The following is a 19,677-nucleotide window of genomic DNA, read 5'->3' on the forward strand; positions in this document are numbered from 1 at the left end:
AATAATTGCATTGATTTTCTATTAAATATTTTAAAGCTCAGTTTAGTCTATATGCAGGTGCTAATTGAATAATACCCCCTCAAAATCACTCAAAATAATGTAAACCATAATACTAATAAAATAGGCTACCTCAGGCCTAAGCCTACTAATTACTGTACTTGCCTTATTATGTAATTAAAATTTGCTTGATGTGTACCTGCCTGAGAATTGGAATTGGTTGGAACTTCTGGTTGGTACTAGGGCCAAAACCTGAAAAATAATAAATATTAAATTAAAAATCGAATTAACTACATTTGTGTTTGTTAGCCTACATTAAATATCTCTAGTTAGTAGGCCTAGCTAGGCTAAATATTGGGTTCGCCGATGCCTAAACAGGCGCATAATTAATAAATGCCTATTTGTTGTACTGTATGCACGCTTATCATGCTAGGCCTATGCTGATCCAAATTATGCTAACGAAACGTCGTTAACCATAAATTCATGCGCGTGCAGATCGCGCTAGGCCCCATACAATGCGCAACACACCTTTGCACTCGCTGAGAATATAGGTTACATTGACCATCATAAAAAAATCTAGCCGTTACAAAAACTTTTTAATTTCTGAAGCTGTTCCTTAGTAATGAAGCATTACATACATCAAATGCATTTTTGCAAAAATGATGGATAACACTATGTACTTTTTTAGCCAAAAAACTCGTCGGCCTCCACAGCGACTTCCATGATGAATTATTCTGAACGATATGTTCCAGGCTCCTCCCACATGACCAAACTAGGAATAGATCATGAATATTAATTATCATTGAATTTACAGTATTAATGGTTGATTAAAATCATTGAATATTCAAAGCGAGTGACGTGTATACAAGTGGGTTTTAAATATAGCGCGCCCTCTATAGTTTTTGCGTGCCTCAATATCGGACTTTTTGTCCACTGTGAAGATACCGTGTTTACTTTGCAAACTGTCTTTCCTGAATCTAATTTATACACATAATGTTTTGGTCCTCCCGATGCAAAACATGTAATGTACTGGCCATATTTTTAATTAATTTAATTTGTTAATTCACCTAGATAATTACCGATATCAGGTTGCCATTTGCCAGGGTAAGTTCGGTTAGTAAAAATACCCGCAATAATCGGTATCGTAATATGTGGCAAAACATATATTTTTATATCTAATTGTATAAAAAAAAAAAAAAACGTTAAACGTTTTTAACTTGTACGTTCCATCACATTTTATGTGACGGTTTTTAGTTATATTTGATAGTGTAGACAAAGCTTTAGAGATGATATTTTCAAAAGTAGATGTTCAAACGTCGTTTTCTTCCATTTGTTGAAAACAAGTTATATTTTCATTGCGGATTTTTTGGGCTCAGTACGGACTCCAAAAGTATGTATTTTCTTTTAGTTTTAAGGCGTATGCGGACAAACGAATTCATTTTTAACCTTAGGCACGACTTTTCGTAAAATAATTCGGACGACGAATAAACTGTAGTCCAACTAGGTTATCTGGCGACATGATGGGTCCATATCCGCACGATCAAATAGATAATAATGAATATAATGATGAAGAACTTACTATTGCATCTTGTTTTATGTCCACAAATTAAAGCAAAATTTTGAAAACAAGATGTACATAAGAAATTGTTTCTGTAATGTGTGCGACTCCATAAAAGCAAAAAAATAATTGTGTGCGTATGTTTAAAACGTGTTTTAACTTCGTGGAAATCAAGAATAAAGATAAGGTCTTTTTGAACTCTTTAATTACCAGGTTACGTATAAGAATCAGACCCGCGCTTATCGGTACTTTTAATGGAGCTGCTTATCGCTTGGGCAAGGAATTAATTGTAATGATGTTTGTCAACATGTGACATAAATCACTCTGCAGAATCTTACAAGACCCTGAAACGTCCATTTACTATACAGTTGTAGTTGTAATATAGAGTATTTTTAATGTCAGGTACAATCTATTAAAATCGTCAACAAATATTTATTTTACAAGTGCCATCATATCTACATGCTGTCAATTTTCTCCACCATTTAGCTTTCTTAATATATTAAAGGTTACCAGAGATACAAACTAGGGATATAAACTTAAGCATGAACTCCTGTAGACAAAACCCAGTACCATTATTTTTTTTTTATCGTATGAGAAAATCTACTCATGAAAATCATAACTTACACTTCGGTAATTTTTGTTAATTGTTTCTGGTGGGGATCGTCTACGCACAGTTGGTGTTCCATCTGTATTTATTGGGTCAGTATATTCCAGTAGTTGGACCATTATCTTCAATAATACAATTTCGTAATGAAATGGTACACATGTTGTATTTATTAATAATAACGATTTGTAGGAAACGCAACATCTTCATTCCATAGAAAAACCTAGATACGCTAATAATAAAAATACTTATTAAAAAAACAAGCTGCTTACATAACTGTTGATTTTATTTTATGATATTTAATGTAGGCTTATTACATACATTGAAGGTAAATGTAAAGGTAAAGGTAGGAGAATAACCTATAACTTGCAGCGTCATTGTGCTGAATTACCTAGCATCAACGACAGGGGCTGAAATGAACCATAACATCAAGGTAAATTGTACTATTCTGAAAAATGGGTTCTTTAAAATGCACACGAGCCAGATGTATCTGGACCTCCATTTTTTTTTTATCCGAAAAGTATTGGTTCAACCAACCGAAATATGGACAATGACCGGCTGAAACAAGCTTTACCACTTGATTCGCCCTCAAAACCCATTAGAAAAATTAATACCAGGCCTGGGATCAGGTGCAATGCATACACGGTGTGCAACTAAATCTGCCACCCGACCGATTATTTAGGTAGGCCTCTCCTGGTTCCAATGAAATATTCGAAATCCTACCGTTGAGTAGACAGCTGTGTACTTATTTTCCTGTTGAGGTAAACATGCCATCAGCCACAAGCCTGTTTCCACCGAACTGACATAGATGTTCGCACTTTTTGTTTCTGTTTCTCGAATAGTTACGTAGTTAGGCATACGTCGTTGACGTTTGTAGCACTGCATTGTGTATTTTGTGTGAAAAACATGCCTTGTTTATATTGCGTCACTTGAAAATTGGATTGACAGTTCGGAAGGTTCTGTTATGTTTCTAAAATTCAATTTAGTTTTATCAGTGATATGAATATTGCGCAAACAAACATTTCATGATAGGCCTGTTTCATAAATGATTTCAACTACTGATATTTTACCATGTGCAGATTGGCAGATAGGGCCTACTTCTTTGACAGCACAGCGAGCAAGTAACTAGCAACCACCATATGTGTGTTAAAATTCTGAATTTTAACAGTCAAGTAACAACTTTTGTGCCTTCAGCCTATAAATGTTTGAAAATGTTTTGCCTGCTAATCCTAGAAATATAATTGTCATTTCAAAACTTTATTACTTATTAAGTAATCTTAAGTTTTTCTAGAATCTAAACCAAGGCCCAATTCAATATTGGTGAACTGACAAGCTTTCTATTGTTCAAGAGAGTGCACAAGCTTTCATACCTCTGCTGAGACAAAAGAAAAAAGTCAACATGGAAAGTCCAAGGGATAGCTGTGGTTCAAGTATTTTTTTATAATTCCAGTGAAATTTCTAGCTTTTATGGATTCACCAAAGATGAAATCAGTGCATATATTATGACTCCACTTGACAGGCTTGCTCTTGTAACTTCAACTCCCACCAGTTGTAGTCTACTTAGACTAGCAAGACACAAAACAGAAGCTGCAATGACCAGACCCAAACACTAAAGGTAGAGTTCAAACATCTTGAAGAGAAAATAACTAAAATAAAACAACAGTTAAGCGGGAACAAAGACATCCACTCTAACTTTATCTACCTCTGCTCTACTTTTAAAGACATGAGTGACATTAGGACTTTTTCTGGTAATTGCTCTTTAATTGGATTATAATCATAGCTTTTGTAATTTATTGCCTATTACAAGGTCAGCTATACTATACTATACCATAGGTATGCCTATGTGATTTATTGACAACTTGCTGGAAAACTAATTAACATTTCAGCTCTCTCTTTTGATATTGAGTTTGATTATCAGTTAAGGTGAGGTTCCTCAACCCGTCAGAGCTATTGCTGAAACGAGTATTGTGGTAAAGGGAATGGTAACAGCATGACCTACAGCAGCAACTACTATTCCTGAGGACACATCACCATGCGCTCGTAAACAAAGCACACATCAACCAATAGACAGGGCCCATATTGTTATCTTCAGTAACTCTATTTGCAAGAGGATAAATGGCCATCAATTTTGTCGGGGAAAAACCACTAAGATGTATGCAAGGAGTGGTGCCAGCATAACACCACAAAGTTATTGAGAACTCTTTAGAATCCCCTGAAGTTATCATTATTCAAGCTTGGACAAACAATGCTACACATCAATCTGCTGAAGAATGCCATAGAAAGGCTACCTCACTAATCAACCTTGCTCTGATAACATTTCCAACAGTCCATATCATCATCTCATGAATTCTCCAAGGACCGTGTCCTCTTAATAGGATAACAGAGCAAATCGTGTATCCATTGAACTAAATGATATGTTTGCTATAAACTGTGAAAGAATTCGTGATGTATCATTTGTTGATGATGCTTCTTCATTTGTAACACCAACTGGTGAAGTCTTACAATATCTTTACTGGGATAAAGTTCACCTCAACAACAAGGGTATTGGCAAACTTGCTATAAATTTACGCACAGCAAGTACTCATTGAACCCGTACATGCCAATGACGTAAATTCGCTTGCTAACAAAATAAACAGTTCAGTAATAGTTGATTGAACATTATGTAGGTGCAAAATCATATAATCATCATAAAAGTAATAGTATTTTAAAGAAAAAATCTAATAACTACATCTCAAAAGGTGCAATATTTGTTCACGTGATTTTCACATTGATTGCATAAATGTGACCCAAGCTCACAAAAGGGCTGTAAAATTGCACCGCTCTGTATTGAGAAAGAAGCCTCCATAGCCAGAATAGGGCATAGAATGTGAATTTTGTGCATTGGGATTTTGTGTAATAAATAAGGTATAACTTTTAATCTTACTATTCCTGAAGTTTAAGTTGGAATTTATAACTGTAAGAGGTAAAATTTAGCCATTTTCGGAGAAGCTAGTGAAAAATGAATAAAAACCTGCCGAAAATAAAAGCATTGGAGTTTAGTAAAGTTTCATTGTGGGCAAATGAAATATATTAGCTCTAGACTACATTTTGTGCCTAGGTATTGATAGTTTCACTGAGTTTCCAGGAAATCTGCTGATAGATTCTATGAAACTGGCACCATAGTATATTATTGAAAATCAGGGGCCCCGTGACCATTTTTCTGGGACCAAGGTTTCACTGCTGATTTGGCATCACTAGGGTATAAAGAAGAAATTGAGCGAGGGAGAACCTCCAGAAAAAGGCGAAACATAATATGTTATTTTTTGGCGGCCAATTTCAAAATTATTTTTTGGCGGCCAATTTCAAAATGGTCGCCAAAGTTATGATATAGTCTAATAACTTCACTTATATCCAATGAAAAAGGGCAAATCTGGTGTCTAACTATATGTTATTATGGTCACTGACGCCAATGAGACAGGTTTCGAAAACGTAACATGGTAGCCTTACTGAAACTCAAAATGGCCGCCTTAAAAGCGGTAAAAAAAATATTTCAGTATAATTCCACATATTATAAGGGAAATGGTAAATTTGGATCTAATCATATTATTTTGGGCTCTCTTAATACCATAAACATAGTCTCAAAAAGCTAGGACGGTAGTCATTTTGAAATTTAAGATGGCCGCCATAAATATCCTGAAAAATCGAATTCTTTAGTTTGTAATTCCACTGAAGAAACTGCTAAATATGGTGTTTAAACATATGCATGGTTTCATAAATCTAGAATAACAGCCATTTTGAATTTCAAGATTGCCGTCATAAAACCTGCCATAATAGCTTTTTGAAATCATGTTTATTGAACTCAGTTGACACAAAACCATATAACTTGACACCGAATTTACCGTTTTTCAACAAATAGAAGTGGAGTTATATGCCAAAATATTCAATTTTCGATGTTTATTATGGCGGCCATTTGAATTTCAAAATACTGTAACTGCCATCCTAGATATGTGAAACCATGTATATTGGACTAAAAAAAAAGTGCGTAACAGGGGTCTTGGATCAGGGGGCAAAGGTAATCATTTTCCCGGTTAGTAATTTGTGACCCAGTGTGATACCCCACCATTCCCCCACCCATGTAGAAAACAATTATACGACGTATGGCTTATCTTATTTTAGGCGACACACATGTGTTTGAAACTAAATATAAGCATTTTGTGGAAGCGGTTGGCGCATCGGTTGTGGCTTGGACTCCCAACCTTGAGGTCGAGTCTCGAAACTCTCGTTGTGCAAATCGCTTGTGTCCTTGGGCAAGGCACTTTATCTACAACGGTTGCCTCTCTCCACCCAGGAGTACAAGTGGGTACCTGGTAGATTCGAACACAACTGCGCTGATTACTAGCTGCAATATTATGGAATTCTCCTCCGGGAGCTGAGTATGTGTTCCATATGTGTTTGATCCAAATGACCGGGGTAGTAATGTGAAGCGCTTAGAGGCATTGTGCATGAAGCGCTATATAAGAGCGACATATTATTATTATTTTCATCTTGGTTTTATTTATTACAAACATATTTCTTCACCATCAATACACATTAAGGCCCTTCTTTTAGGTAAAACGATCTATCTTAAATGTTCTTTCTATTGGAGTTGGGCCTATTATGTGTTTAGATAACTTAGAAGGCAAAGGAGGGCAAGCATAAGCTTTAACCTTAAAGAATGTGGGCGAAAAATATTGTGTTTTTAATTCTAATTTCGTCGAAATTTATCAAAACTCCCTAAAATGTGCAATTTTTACAGGAAATTGGCCTATCTCAGCCAAATTTGAGAGTTTCATGCACTTTCCGGGGTGATAAGGGCATCTTCAATGGGGAAAGATTTTCCACAGATGGATAGTTCCCCTCCTCGGTGGTTACGCCACTGCGGAGAATATCTGTCGGCTTAGATCAAATGCAATATGGACACTTTTGGAAGTGGAGAAGGGGTTGCCGGGTATTGTGATATCTGTTCATTATATCTTCCTTTTTATTCTTGTCTTTATTTCTCTCTTCTATTTCTCTTTTTTTTTTCTTTCCTTTTCTTTCCCCTTCTTTCTCTTTTCCTTCCCTCTTCCCTCTTTCTTTTCTCTTCTTACCCAACCCGGTAAGACGGCTTGGTCAGCCCGGTAAAATCCGTCAGGGGGCAGTCTGTTCTCCTTGCCCCCCGCCTGTTACGCCACTGGACTGGAGCCTAAACACCAAATTTAGCAGTTTTCATCAGAGAAGTGGAATTACAAACTAAAATATTCGATTTTTCAGGATATTTAGGGCGGCCATCTTGAATTTCAAAATGACTACAATCCTAGTTTTTTTAATCTATATTAACTGTGTTCAGAGAGGCCAAAATCATATGATTTGATCCAAATTTACCATTTTCCATAAAGGAAATGGTGAATTATACTGAAAAAAAATTTTGTTTTACCATTTTTAAGGCGGCCATCCGGAGTTTCAATATGGCTGCCATTTTACGTTTTCGACACCTGTCTCTTTTGCTTCAGTGACTATAATAACATATAGTTAGACACTAGATTTTCCCTTTTTTCATTGGAGATAATTGAAGTTATGAGTCAATCATAATTTTGGAGGCCATTTTAAAAATGCCGCCAAAAAAATATGTTTCGCCCTTTTTCTGGAGATTCTCCCTCGCTCAAGTTCTTATTTATACCCTAGTGATGCTAAATCAGCAGTGATACCTTGGTCCCAGAAAAATGGTCACGGGTCCCCTGATTTTCACTATAAGATGATGCCAGTTTCAAGTAATCTATCAGAAGATTTCCTTGAAACTCAGTGAAACTATCAATACCTAGGCACAAAATGTAGTCTAGAGCTAATGTATTTCATTTGCCCACAATGAAACTTGAGGGCATCATGTGGGATAAGTGTCCTAACTGAGGTGTGAATTTTCCAAAAATCGAGATATATAATTTTGTGATATTTTGGGTCAAATTCAAGGTCACGTGACTTGACCTATATAATTCTCACTAGTCCGGACATCATCGAGTTGCATATCCATCCAACGGTACCAGAATGTTTCCAATACGTTGAGTTTCAAGAGAGATATCAGTAGTTGTTTGTCAGAAGGTGAGTTTTTTTTAGCCAAATCTCATGAAAATTTCAAATTGCTCTAACTCATCAAAAAATGCTGGCACGGAGCCAACAATTTCACTGTTGAGTTATCCTAGGTAGAACCCCCAGCATGCAAAATATTGGGCGATTTGAAGGGTGTCGGGCAAAAAAGTGTGTTGGAATTATATGGAATGACTCTATTGTAAACTATGTTAAAGTAGGTATTTACAATGATAAATCTGATCTCTTGACTGATAATAATGCAGAGATTCTTCCAATTGAAATTGTTCTACCAAACACAAAAGCTCTGTTCTTTTCTACTGCATATAGGGTTCCTGATGTCAGTGTTGATTACCTAAACAATATTGATGATATATTTTCAGAGCTGGTCTACTAAATATTATAATGAAATAATAATTATTAGTGATTTTAATCCTGGCATCTGAAAAGCTAATAATTATAAGAAGATTAATGATTTTTATCTTTATCAGGCGTTATTGCCTGATGAAGACGTGGGTCACGTCGAAACATGTCGTTTAAAAATTTCATTTATTTTATTAGATGCTTTACTACATTGGTATTAATAATGATTTTGCTAAACATTGCAATTTTAACCAACTAATTAATGATTATACTAGGACTTCTAATAAAACAAAAACTATTATTGATCTTGCATTTGTTTCACAGCCTGAAACCATTATTCATTCTGGTGTCCATAGCCTTGCATTGAGTGATCATTTACTTATTTATTTTGATCGGAAATGTAAGCAGTTTAAACTCCCTCATACAGTTATCAGATTTTGCTCTTTTAAGCACTTTAATAATGCTGAATTCTTAAAAACTATTAACGAAAAACGCTGGAATGAAAGCACCAAATTTACAGATGTCAAAACGGCCCTGATTTGGAAAAAGGCCTTTTCCCGGATTATTTGTGCTTATAGATAGGAATTAATAATTTAACACTTGGACATTATCTGCAATAATGTTTAAATATATCAACGGAGTTTTAAATTAGTGCATGAATATTGCAAATGTATGTCACTATAATTTTGAAATAAAAAAAAAATCATAAATATATATTCTTAATTTATGGAAAAATAAAATTAATATTATAAAATTGTACATGCGTTGAAATCTTAATTTTAATATTTAACAAGTGTTTTGTAAGTAAGGTATAAAAAAGTAAACCAATCAAGAACAAACTAGAAGGAATAGGTTTCATTCATAGTGTGTCGGTGGTGCCTGGGTGGGTCAGCTTGCTGTTTGGGGGGTGGGGGTGAGTGCGGGCTTTCTTTGCGTTTTATATGTTAGGTTTGGAGGTAAATTGAAAAGTTATCCATATTTTAGGACATGTTCAATCGCTATGTTTCTAATCAGATGCCACACCAACCTATTTCAGTTATCTTTGTAATCACATAATATTATTATCCTTATTTATCGTCTTTATGGCCATAGGATAACAATCCTACTGAAATGTTATTCCTAAATTTTCATGAACTTTGCAGGCACTAAAAACATATATAAAACACCACTTTTATATTATAAAACAATTCAAAATAATTATTGTTCATATGTATACGTGAAAACCAAGAATACATCATAATGTACGGTATCAAATTATTATTTATATTGCTCAAGAATTGTTAATAAATTAAGTGTTTAATAACTTAGCTAAAAAATAAAGTAGTAATGCACATTAAATAAAGCAATTAGGAATATTTACATCAAATTCAAAATGCATGGAATTTTGCAATAAATATTTACATAGTTTATTATTATCATTCGTACAGGTTATCAGAAAAACAATGTAGATAATGCTTTTTCTCGAGTTAATCCTCAGACTAAGGCGAGAACAAACTGGGCATTATCTTAATGTAATTTAATTAATATTTATCACACTGGCACCTGATTGGATAACTGGTTCCTGCCAGTGTGTAAAGTCAACCGTTTAATGTTGTACTGAGTGGTGTTTAGTAGAGTAGTAGTCCATAAAAATCAGATTTTGTGGCAGATGTCAAAAATTGGAATTCTCTCAAATTTTTACCATGAATATATACTTTGGTAAAAAACATATCTATGACATTTGTTTAATTTTTTAGACTTTGTTGTCATGGCAACGACCCATTTTCAAAGTTTTTGTCAATTTTGGACATTTTCAGTAAGTGAAAAAACACTGACGTTCAGACCTTATTTTAAAAAAAAACATGCACTATATATATTTTGGCAAAGATCCATGTAAATAACCATGTATTAACTTCCATTTATCGCAAAAAAAAATTGTGTAAAAAAATATGTTTGGAAGATACCATTATTTACAAAAGGGGGGTTTTCTCAAAATATATTTTTTTAAAGTACTGTATGCCTCAGAAACCTATCTGTAACTTTCAAAGTGGTGCATACATATCCACATAATAATCCAAATACATATCCAAATAATAATCAAGAAAAAAAGTTGTGGGTAATTTACACACGTGGTTGCGGTATTGCCAGAAAAAATGCCATTTTTTGAATAAAAATATATAATTTTTTACTGAATGGATAACACTATAAATCAACGTAAATTTACTTCAAAATAATATTACTATAGTTACATAAATAGTCTAAAAACATGTTAAGAATTGTGTTGCCAGGTTCATTTCAAGTAGTTTAAAACTTAATTTTGTACTGTATTGCCAGAAAACAGCATTGTTTTTATTGAAAGTTAACCTAATTTTACATCTTTTTACTGAATAGTTAGCGCTATAAAATATAATCTAATTCATTAACCATAACAAATATAGTTACCTGACTAGTTAAACAACATGCTAAGGAATGTGTTGTAAGATTTATTAATATGCTTTACTGTATTGCCAGAAAAAACAGCATTTTTTCATACTGTAAATATACATTTTTTACTGTACGGAAAATGCTGTAATATAAAATATAGGCCCTAATTCATGTAACAATAATTACTATATACATGACTATTATAACAACATGTGTAGCCAGGTGTATTTCAAGTATGTTAGACTAACTGCATTGCATGTAAAGCAAACAACTTAATTTAACTTTCTGAAAAAAAAAAAACAAATTCAAACACCACTCTGACAAAGGCAATCCATGATAAATTCGCTTTCAACGACGAATTATGATTTTCAACTTAGGAAGACTCAATTTAATTGTTGAATTTACCATGAAAAGTTAATTTTGCCATATACAATTGGATGTTAAAGATCAACTGTTTCGTGGACAAGCATTTGGAGGTTGTCTATTGCGATTCCTCTTCGTCAACTTACAGAATATCTTCATTTGACTCGTCAACAGTTTTGTAGCCTTCAGTGTACTACTGTGTCTTGACACTTCTATAATAGCTTTATATCTTTTGCTTAGGTATTCTGATGGTTTAGATAACTCACTGTCGTTCCTAGCTATTCTCATGTTTTTCTCAACCTCTGACACTGACTATTTGGAATTTCTTTTGAATATAATATATTAATTAAGAAAAGAATATTATTCTTTTTATTGTTTCTGAAAATCTTGTGTCTTTTCTTGTTTTCTTTGGATGTGAAGGTGCGTATTTATTAAGTTTTGGATATCTTTTCAGTAAACTTATATCAGATTACTCTTCATATTCTTCATATCCACACCTATTTGCTCAATATTGTAATACATGGTACAACACAAGATTACCACACTTTTAGATGTTCAAGATTTTAAATAGTATGGATGAAGGATATGTCTCTGCTGCCTTGATCCTTGATCTTAAGAAAGTTTTTGATACCGTTGATAATAATCAACTTCTTATTAAACTAGAGGAGCAAGGCATCAGTAACAATGAACTGTCTTGGTTTACTTCCTACTTAAGAGATAGAAAACAAGCAGTTAAGATAAGAAGTAGACTTTCTCGTTTTAAGTCAATTGATATAGATGTACCACAGGGCTCATTTTTGGCTCTTTGTTATTAATTATTTATGTAAATAGCCTTCCTCAATGTGTAACCTGTAAAACTGTTTTGTATGCAGATGATACTACTTTGCTTTTTTGTTCACTTGATCTTGTTTCTCTCCAAAAAGATTTAGACACTAACTTAAATATTAAAAATGGTTTTATAACAATATGTTAAACATTAAATATTAAGTTTATGCTTTTCGGAATACATATAAAAGCTTGATAGATTTAGCAATGTCACATTAATGTATGATAACCATGTTAGTGAAAACGTTGATCAATTTAAATATCTTGGTATTGTTTTTGACAGTCGTTAGAATTTGAATCGTCATATTGAGTATCTGTCTTCAAAAATTGCAAAACGTTGTGTTATTACTCGCCGTGTTAAAGTTTATTTACCAAATTCTGCTCTCAAAATGCATAATTTCGATTATTGTAGTCAAATTTAGACAAACTGTAATAACACTCTTAAGTCAAAGATTCCAAAGCAGCAAAATCGATTTGCAAGAATTTTATTATCAGCCGATATTAGAACTCCAGTGGATGATATGATGATTACTCTTCATTGGCTTATTAAAATCTGGTTTGTCCATCGATCATTTAGTTTAATAATGTAAATGATCGATGGACAAACCACATTTTACTTACAGTGTTTAATTGTAAATATAGTAATTCCCCTGAATATCTGTCTTCAAAATTCAACTTCACCCCTTCTGTCAATTACTACCATACTAGGAATCAAATGTCAAATACTCTAGTTGTTTTACATGCAAATTCAAACTGTGATGAGCGTAAATTTCATAACGGAGCAGCTCACATTTAGAACAGTCTTTCCACAACATTTGTAACAATTTTGATTTTCTTTCTATTAATATTGTTAAAAGAGGCTTTTATCTGTATTTATAAGACTGCACCTTTTTTATTTTGGTTAGGTAGTTTTCATTTGTCTGCTGTCTTTAAATTGTAGGCTATCTTGTTGTTTTTTTTATTTATTTTTAGTTACATTTGAATTTCATGATTGTAAACATTTTCTTTTTCTTGAATATATTTACTTTATGTACCAGGGCTTCCTTGAAAAGCAGTGGTAGACACTGAATGGATACCACTAGTTAAAGAAAGCTTAAATAAATAAATGTTTTACGGTATGAAAATATTTGTTGTCATTAATTATTTAGTTGTCAAACAATTTTTACATTTTTTTTAAAGGTTGATGTACTTTTATACTATGTATATTATTTTGTTTCAGGTGTATAATGTGAAAGACTATGTTAACGAGGCAGACTTGCAGTTTCTTGAATTATTTATTAGATATGGACTTGCGATTAAAGGAGATGAAAAGAAGCCCTTCGAGGTTAGCAAAAATAAAAATCAAATAATTGTTCGTTGTACAGTTATAGTGGATGCCAAATCACTTATTGTTATGTTGAAAGATCTACGTAGGACTATAGAAGTTTGAGTTTGATGTTTTTACCAGTCCTACCAATGTTTAATAATAATAATAATAATAATAATAATAATAATAATAGTGTAGTTTTATATAACGCACATATCCATCTAATGTAAGATGCTCAGGGCGCTTGAAATGTGGACGAGGAACTCGACCAATGACTTTCTTCGCCCCTAAGGGTCCCTTCGTGTCTGTGTTACCCGGTAACCCGGTACCAGTAACTCTCGTCGTCCACCACAGGGGCTGTCTGTTCCAGTAAACTGGGGTAACCCCTACTCATCTCGAAGGATGTACTGCGTTCTTTATAGTGCACACGAGCCGTTGTATACACTGGGCCTACGGTTTATAGTCCTTATCCGAGAAGACTTGTTCTACCACCAGAACCATAGGCGAGCGTGCCTACAAGACATAATTTTAATCATGGAAGTTTGTTTATTCTAACCCAGAAGCAATCAAACTGCTAGCTGTTCTAATCGGCTCTAAATTATACATTCCAATTCCTTTTAAATTTCGTTTCGTTTAGCATAGTTTCTTTTATTCACACCAAGATTAAGGCTAATATACATGATATTAAAAAAAATAATATAAAAATATTGAAATATCAATCAAGCACAATTAGACATTAAAAATTGTGAATCAAACTAACATTAAATTATTTAAGCTCAGTGCCCACCAAAGAAGACTTTCAGTATATTTAAGAGATAGTTTAGGTTTCATTTTGTTTCCTTAATTTCTGTTTGTGTTGTTTAAGGCTCTGAACCCTATTCTGAGACTCAGGGCCCACTGAAAACATTCAAAACTTGAAAGCTGGTGGGTTGGGGCTTTCCTCGTGCACATGGCGTCCATTTTCGGGAATGTAGTGATAACCCCGAGAGGTCACATGGCTATGACTCTGTATTCCCTGTATACGCACATGTACTACCTATTGTATTTAGTCAATACGCTAGAAACAACTGTCACAGTAAGTACCAACTTTGGCTATTTCTATATTGCACCACTAGTCTTATGGGGGCGCCACTGAACTCTCAAAGAGCTTGTACGAACGTGGTGTCCAATACTATTTAAAGTTAAAGTTCAATAAAATATGTTTAAAATTAAAAAGCATTCAATAAAATAATTAAAATATTTCACATTAGGATAAAATACGAAGATGTAAACAAAATAAAAAATTAAAAAGAAGAGATGTATGTTATTGCGAAATATAAAAACATAGAAAACGAAAATCTGGAGTGTGTTTTATATAATTAATCACTGAGTGAATTTATTTTATACAATAATTTGTTTAAAAAGGCGAATTGAACACGCATATTTTAAATCATTATTAATGTTGTTCCAAATACGAGGCCTTGAAACAGCAACACCGTGACTCGTGCATGCAAGTCTACGAAATGCTTCTAGTATTGTACATTACCATCATAGAAGTTTCTAAGATTTAATAGACGTAAGTCAGGATTGTTCATCATTCGGTACATGAAAACACCGTTTTGAATATCTTTGATTCTAAGAAGATTATGTCTGTGAAGAAGAGAAAGCCGGTTGGTGCACGATATTCACACCACGTAATGACACGTATTGCTTTTTTCTGAAGTTTGATTAATCTATCGATATAATCAGGAAAAGTATTAAACCAAATAGTATTACAGTAGCTAACGAGAGGTTCAACAAGCGATCTATAAATGGAGAGAAGTGACTAGAGAGGAAGATAGTGGCGAAGTTTATAAAATAGACTAACACATTTAGATAATTTGGTAGCTGTTATGCGATTTAAATGAAATAAATTCATCAGTATAAACCCCTAAAACCTTCGAAACACTTGTTCGGATTATGGGTTTATTAGCAATTTTAATAGAAATATTATCAACCTTGAGAGGGCTTCTTTTTTTTTTTTAGTTCTAAAAACTATAAAGTTAGTAGTTTCAACATTTAAAAAAACGATTTTGTGTCATCCGCGAATAAAATCATGCTTAAAATTCTAGAAGAATTAAAATTATCATTAATATACAGAATAAGAAGAAGTGGTCCGAGTATTGAACCTTGAAGTACACCATACTCGATTAGATTAAGTTCAGACGATGTGTCATTAATAGCAGTATATTGCCTTCTTCTACAGACATAATTTTTTATAATTCAGGCAAGTGCTGTACCCCTGATACCATAGTGTTCAAGTTTAGACAACAGAATAGAATGATCGACTGTATTGAAAGTCGTTCTTAGGTCAATAAATATTGCAATAGCAGTGTCCCCGCCGTCAATTAAATTTAGACCCGCCATAAATTTGGAGATTTGTTTGAAATCCATATTGTTCCTTATGAATAATTTCATTTTTTCAAGAGAAAAAGACGATCATAGACGATACGTTTTAGAATGTTTAATATGGCTGGTAGAATGGATATAGGACGATATAATTATTTCAATCACTCTTATCGCCAGTTTTAAATAGAGGAAATAACCTGGCTATTTTAGTGAATTGTGGAACAACACCACTTTGGAGAGATAGGTTAAAAATATGACAAAGTGGAGGCCAAAATTAGAATAATATTTTAAAGTATTTTACTACCTATTTTATCAATGCCTTCGGAATTTGATAATTTCATTTTGTTAGCAATACCGATAATTTCATTTTCATCGGTATGAGTAAAATATAAGGAATTGGGATAATTTCTATTAAAATATTGCTTAAAATTTTTATCAGATGATGTATGTTTTTATTAAAGGAATTTTTGTTTTTCTATCTTTAACTCTGTGTATTTTGTAAGAATACATGAGTTGATTAAAGTCATAGTTATTTTACAAGGAATTGAACCCAATTAAGGCCTGCTGGAAATGTGACCAACTGAAGACCTGTTGGTACTGGGACCAAATGAAGACAATTTCGAACTGGGACCGATTGAAGACCAGTTGGAACTGTGACCGATTAAAAACTAGTTGTTGCCAGTTTGATTGTCCAAAAATACCTGGGAACAGCACAATATTACATGTTCTAGCTGTGTAATTTTCAGTATTGATTAATTTTCGAAAATGTAGATTTGATATTAAATGTGATCCTTTTCACAATCTACATTTGCAATATCTTAATAATGAATTCAAAATTATTTAGAATAATAAGCACTATGTATAGGCTATTTTATAACACTAAATAACATTTACTTCCAGACGCTGTTGTTTCTTATTCGGGATTGGCGTGGTCACAGAGAGTACCCCTTTGGTGAAGATGGAGGAAAGAAATACCTATCAGAGAAGTGCATGGTTTGTCTCACTTTATATTTGTTTACACCCGTGTCTGTATTAAAAGCTTCAAGTATACACTCAGAATGATACGATTAAAGATTAAGTATGGTTTGCTATCTAAATGTAACATATAACAATAATAATAATAATAACCAGTACTATGTTAGGTAAAAAAAAACCAGTTATTTTTTATTATTTTTTAAAACTTAACGTAAAAACCTGTAGTCTTAAATGGTTATTACTTTGTTCAGGAATGTGTCGTCGGATTCCCATTTCCAGTAGTAGCAAATAGAGAAACAATAACCACCCCTATAATGTTTAACTTCTTTTAATCTCTTAAAATTTGCTTTGGTATTTTAACAGTTAAGTAGTAAAAGTGAAGGCAAGAGAACAACCTATAACTTTACAAAATGAAATACTGTGGCCCCTTTTGTAATTTTTTATTTGTAACTTTTTAAATATTTTATATTTTTACAGGTAAATATTCTAATATGTTAACATTGTCTTACCTCTATGCTGTTTCTAATATATTTGATGTATCTTTATTCAGTGGGTGTATTTGGCTCTCAGCCCAGAGTGTATTCTCGGCACCACTCTGGCAATTTTGATTTTGTGTCGAATGGAATGAATGAATGAATGAATTAATTTAATCAATAAATACATCAATAAGTACATACAGTAAAATTTTTTAATTTGATGTATTATATGTTAACACTTTACTTGACATAAATTAGGAATAAGAATATTGTAATGCACACTGTAATGTACTGCAATTTTGAAGTATAGCTAATTATAGTTATAAAGGTTTTTTAAATGGGTAACATGTACCTCATGTAACATTTACATTGTTTTCTGCACTCGACAGGCAATCGACGTCGGTAGCCAAAGTGAAGAAAATATTGAAGTAAGGAAAAACATCGGTGAAGTGTTTACTAGCCTAAAATGTTACCTGATGCCAGCCCCAGGAGAGAAAGTCATTGAGGGAGACCCCGAATTGAAAGGTGTCCTTGAAGGTTTGTAATTATGTATAAATTATTCACAAATTTATCAAGAATGTGTGGTGTATTCCTTGCAGTTAAACCAAACATTATTAATACAAACAATGAAAATTACAAAACAAACCTCAAATCAAAGACATAAAAAATACTTCGCACCAACATTACTCGTTTATTTTATTTTGCTTTAGTGAGGTTATGCAAAATACCCAGTATAAGCCTTATGTACGATATTATGCAATTGTCATATTAACACCCCAATAAGTTCACTTGGTCACTAGAGTAGCAGCGTCACTTACCCCTAACAGACCAATGCAGATTTGTTTGCAGGGTAGTAAGAGTTCCCGCAATGTATATCTCTTATGATTTATATCACAAAATGGGTACTATTGGTTTAGTTAGTCGCGGGGGTAAAGCGAAGGTGTCTTTCCACACCTCGCTCACATCCCCACACTCCCTGCAAACTCGATATGCCACTATATCCCTTATCTATCTAACAAAGATCGTAAAACACTACAAATCTGTGTTTTAAAATAGTCCAAATGCACCACATCTCCTCAACTAAGCCTAGTATGCGTCTAGTCTAGCCTATGTCTATTTTTTTCTAAGTCTATACTTCTAAGCCTACATTGTCGAAATGACAATACACGACTGGATTAAATAATAATAATATGTCTAAGACTATATCGTCATTGCTATAAAACACCGGTGGCGCCAGCGGCGGGGGGAGGGGGGAATGCACAATTCGTCGGGTTAAAAGAAAAGGTTATATGTATTTTCTACAAATTAGTAGACTCTAAAATCGATTAAATAAGCCTTTCATGGACTTCGCTCTCAGGACCACTTCGAAGTCTTTTAATCGAAGCTCGACCATGCCCACTTTACTTTTACTTTAAACAAGAATGTCTATTATATGCAACATCTCACTATTAAGACGAGTTTATTACTTGTTAGATGATGTTTTCGTATTAAAGAAATCAATTGCTAAGGAGAAGCTGGCTTTCCATGTTGACACACTTAACTTTTTAATTATTTGTCATAATATTTAGTCTGTGCCCATCTTTGTAGCAGCTAATTGATGCCACTATGATCATTCGAGAGTTACAACAGCTGAAAACTGAACCAATTATGATGAAAGTTGTTGACATGATTACGGCAGCCAATCAACCTAGTGATATTGCAGATCAAATCAGCAACAACAATGTAAGGGAGTCACATACAACGTTACCGGTTTCCTCGCAAAAAGTGCGGTAGGGATTGTCTCTCAGTGTACTGCCCAATCACCACCAGAAGGGCCCCACTGGAACTAGTCTTCTTCCAGACTTTCGTGAGCTATCCTTGGAGTTAACACCGAATAAATCCAATCCGAGCCAATCCAAAATTCTACTGTAAATTTCCAGGGCTTTTGTTTAGCCGCATTTTAAAAAACGCTTTTTTACATTCTTCGTTAGTAAGCCCTCGTATTTATTATTATTTTCACCTGAAAGTTGGTAACAGTGAAGTTTTGGAAGTATTTTTTAATAGGCCTAGATGACTTACCTTTCACATGATCCACTTATATCTGAATAAGTATCATGTCACTTATTATTATTACCCAGTCAGCAGCATGCTGACTGGGTTCTGTTTTCTAGCAGTTTCTTTCTTTCTTTCTTTACCCAGTCAGCAGCATGCTGACTGGGTTCTGTTTCCTAGCTCTTTCTTTCTTTCTTTACCCAGTCAGTGTCAGCAGCAGCTGACTAGGTTATGTTTCTTAGCAGTTTCTACTTTACCCAGTCAGCAGCAGCTGATTGGGTTCTGTTTCTTAGCAGTTTCTTCTTTCCTTCCTTCCTTCCTTTCTTAGTTT

General features: G+C 33.6%; 1 protein-coding gene across 1 annotated transcript in view; it reads left to right on the plus strand.

Annotated features, from left to right (window-relative positions):
- The window catches only part of LOC117110418 (atlastin-1-like), a gene marked incomplete at its 3' end in the record, with an annotated part of 35,729 nt that extends 16,692 nt beyond the window's left edge, over nucleotides 1-19,037 (plus strand). The window contains exons 4-8 of the mRNA XM_033253119.1: nucleotides 13,411-13,515; nucleotides 16,765-16,857; nucleotides 17,705-17,852; nucleotides 18,233-18,339; nucleotides 18,903-19,037. Coding sequence (XP_033109010.1) covers nucleotides 13,411-13,515; nucleotides 16,765-16,857; nucleotides 17,705-17,852; nucleotides 18,233-18,339; nucleotides 18,903-19,037 — 588 coding nt within the window. The remainder of the gene's footprint in view (nucleotides 1-13,410; nucleotides 13,516-16,764; nucleotides 16,858-17,704; nucleotides 17,853-18,232; nucleotides 18,340-18,902) is intronic.
- Between the last annotated feature and the right edge of the window lie 640 nt (nucleotides 19,038-19,677).

This window comes from Anneissia japonica, unplaced genomic scaffold (assembly GCF_011630105.1).
Source record: "Anneissia japonica isolate Jap-2015-1 unplaced genomic scaffold, ASM1163010v1 scaffold287735_len53880_cov110, whole genome shotgun sequence".
Taxonomy (NCBI): domain Eukaryota; kingdom Metazoa; phylum Echinodermata; class Crinoidea; order Comatulida; family Comatulidae; genus Anneissia; species Anneissia japonica.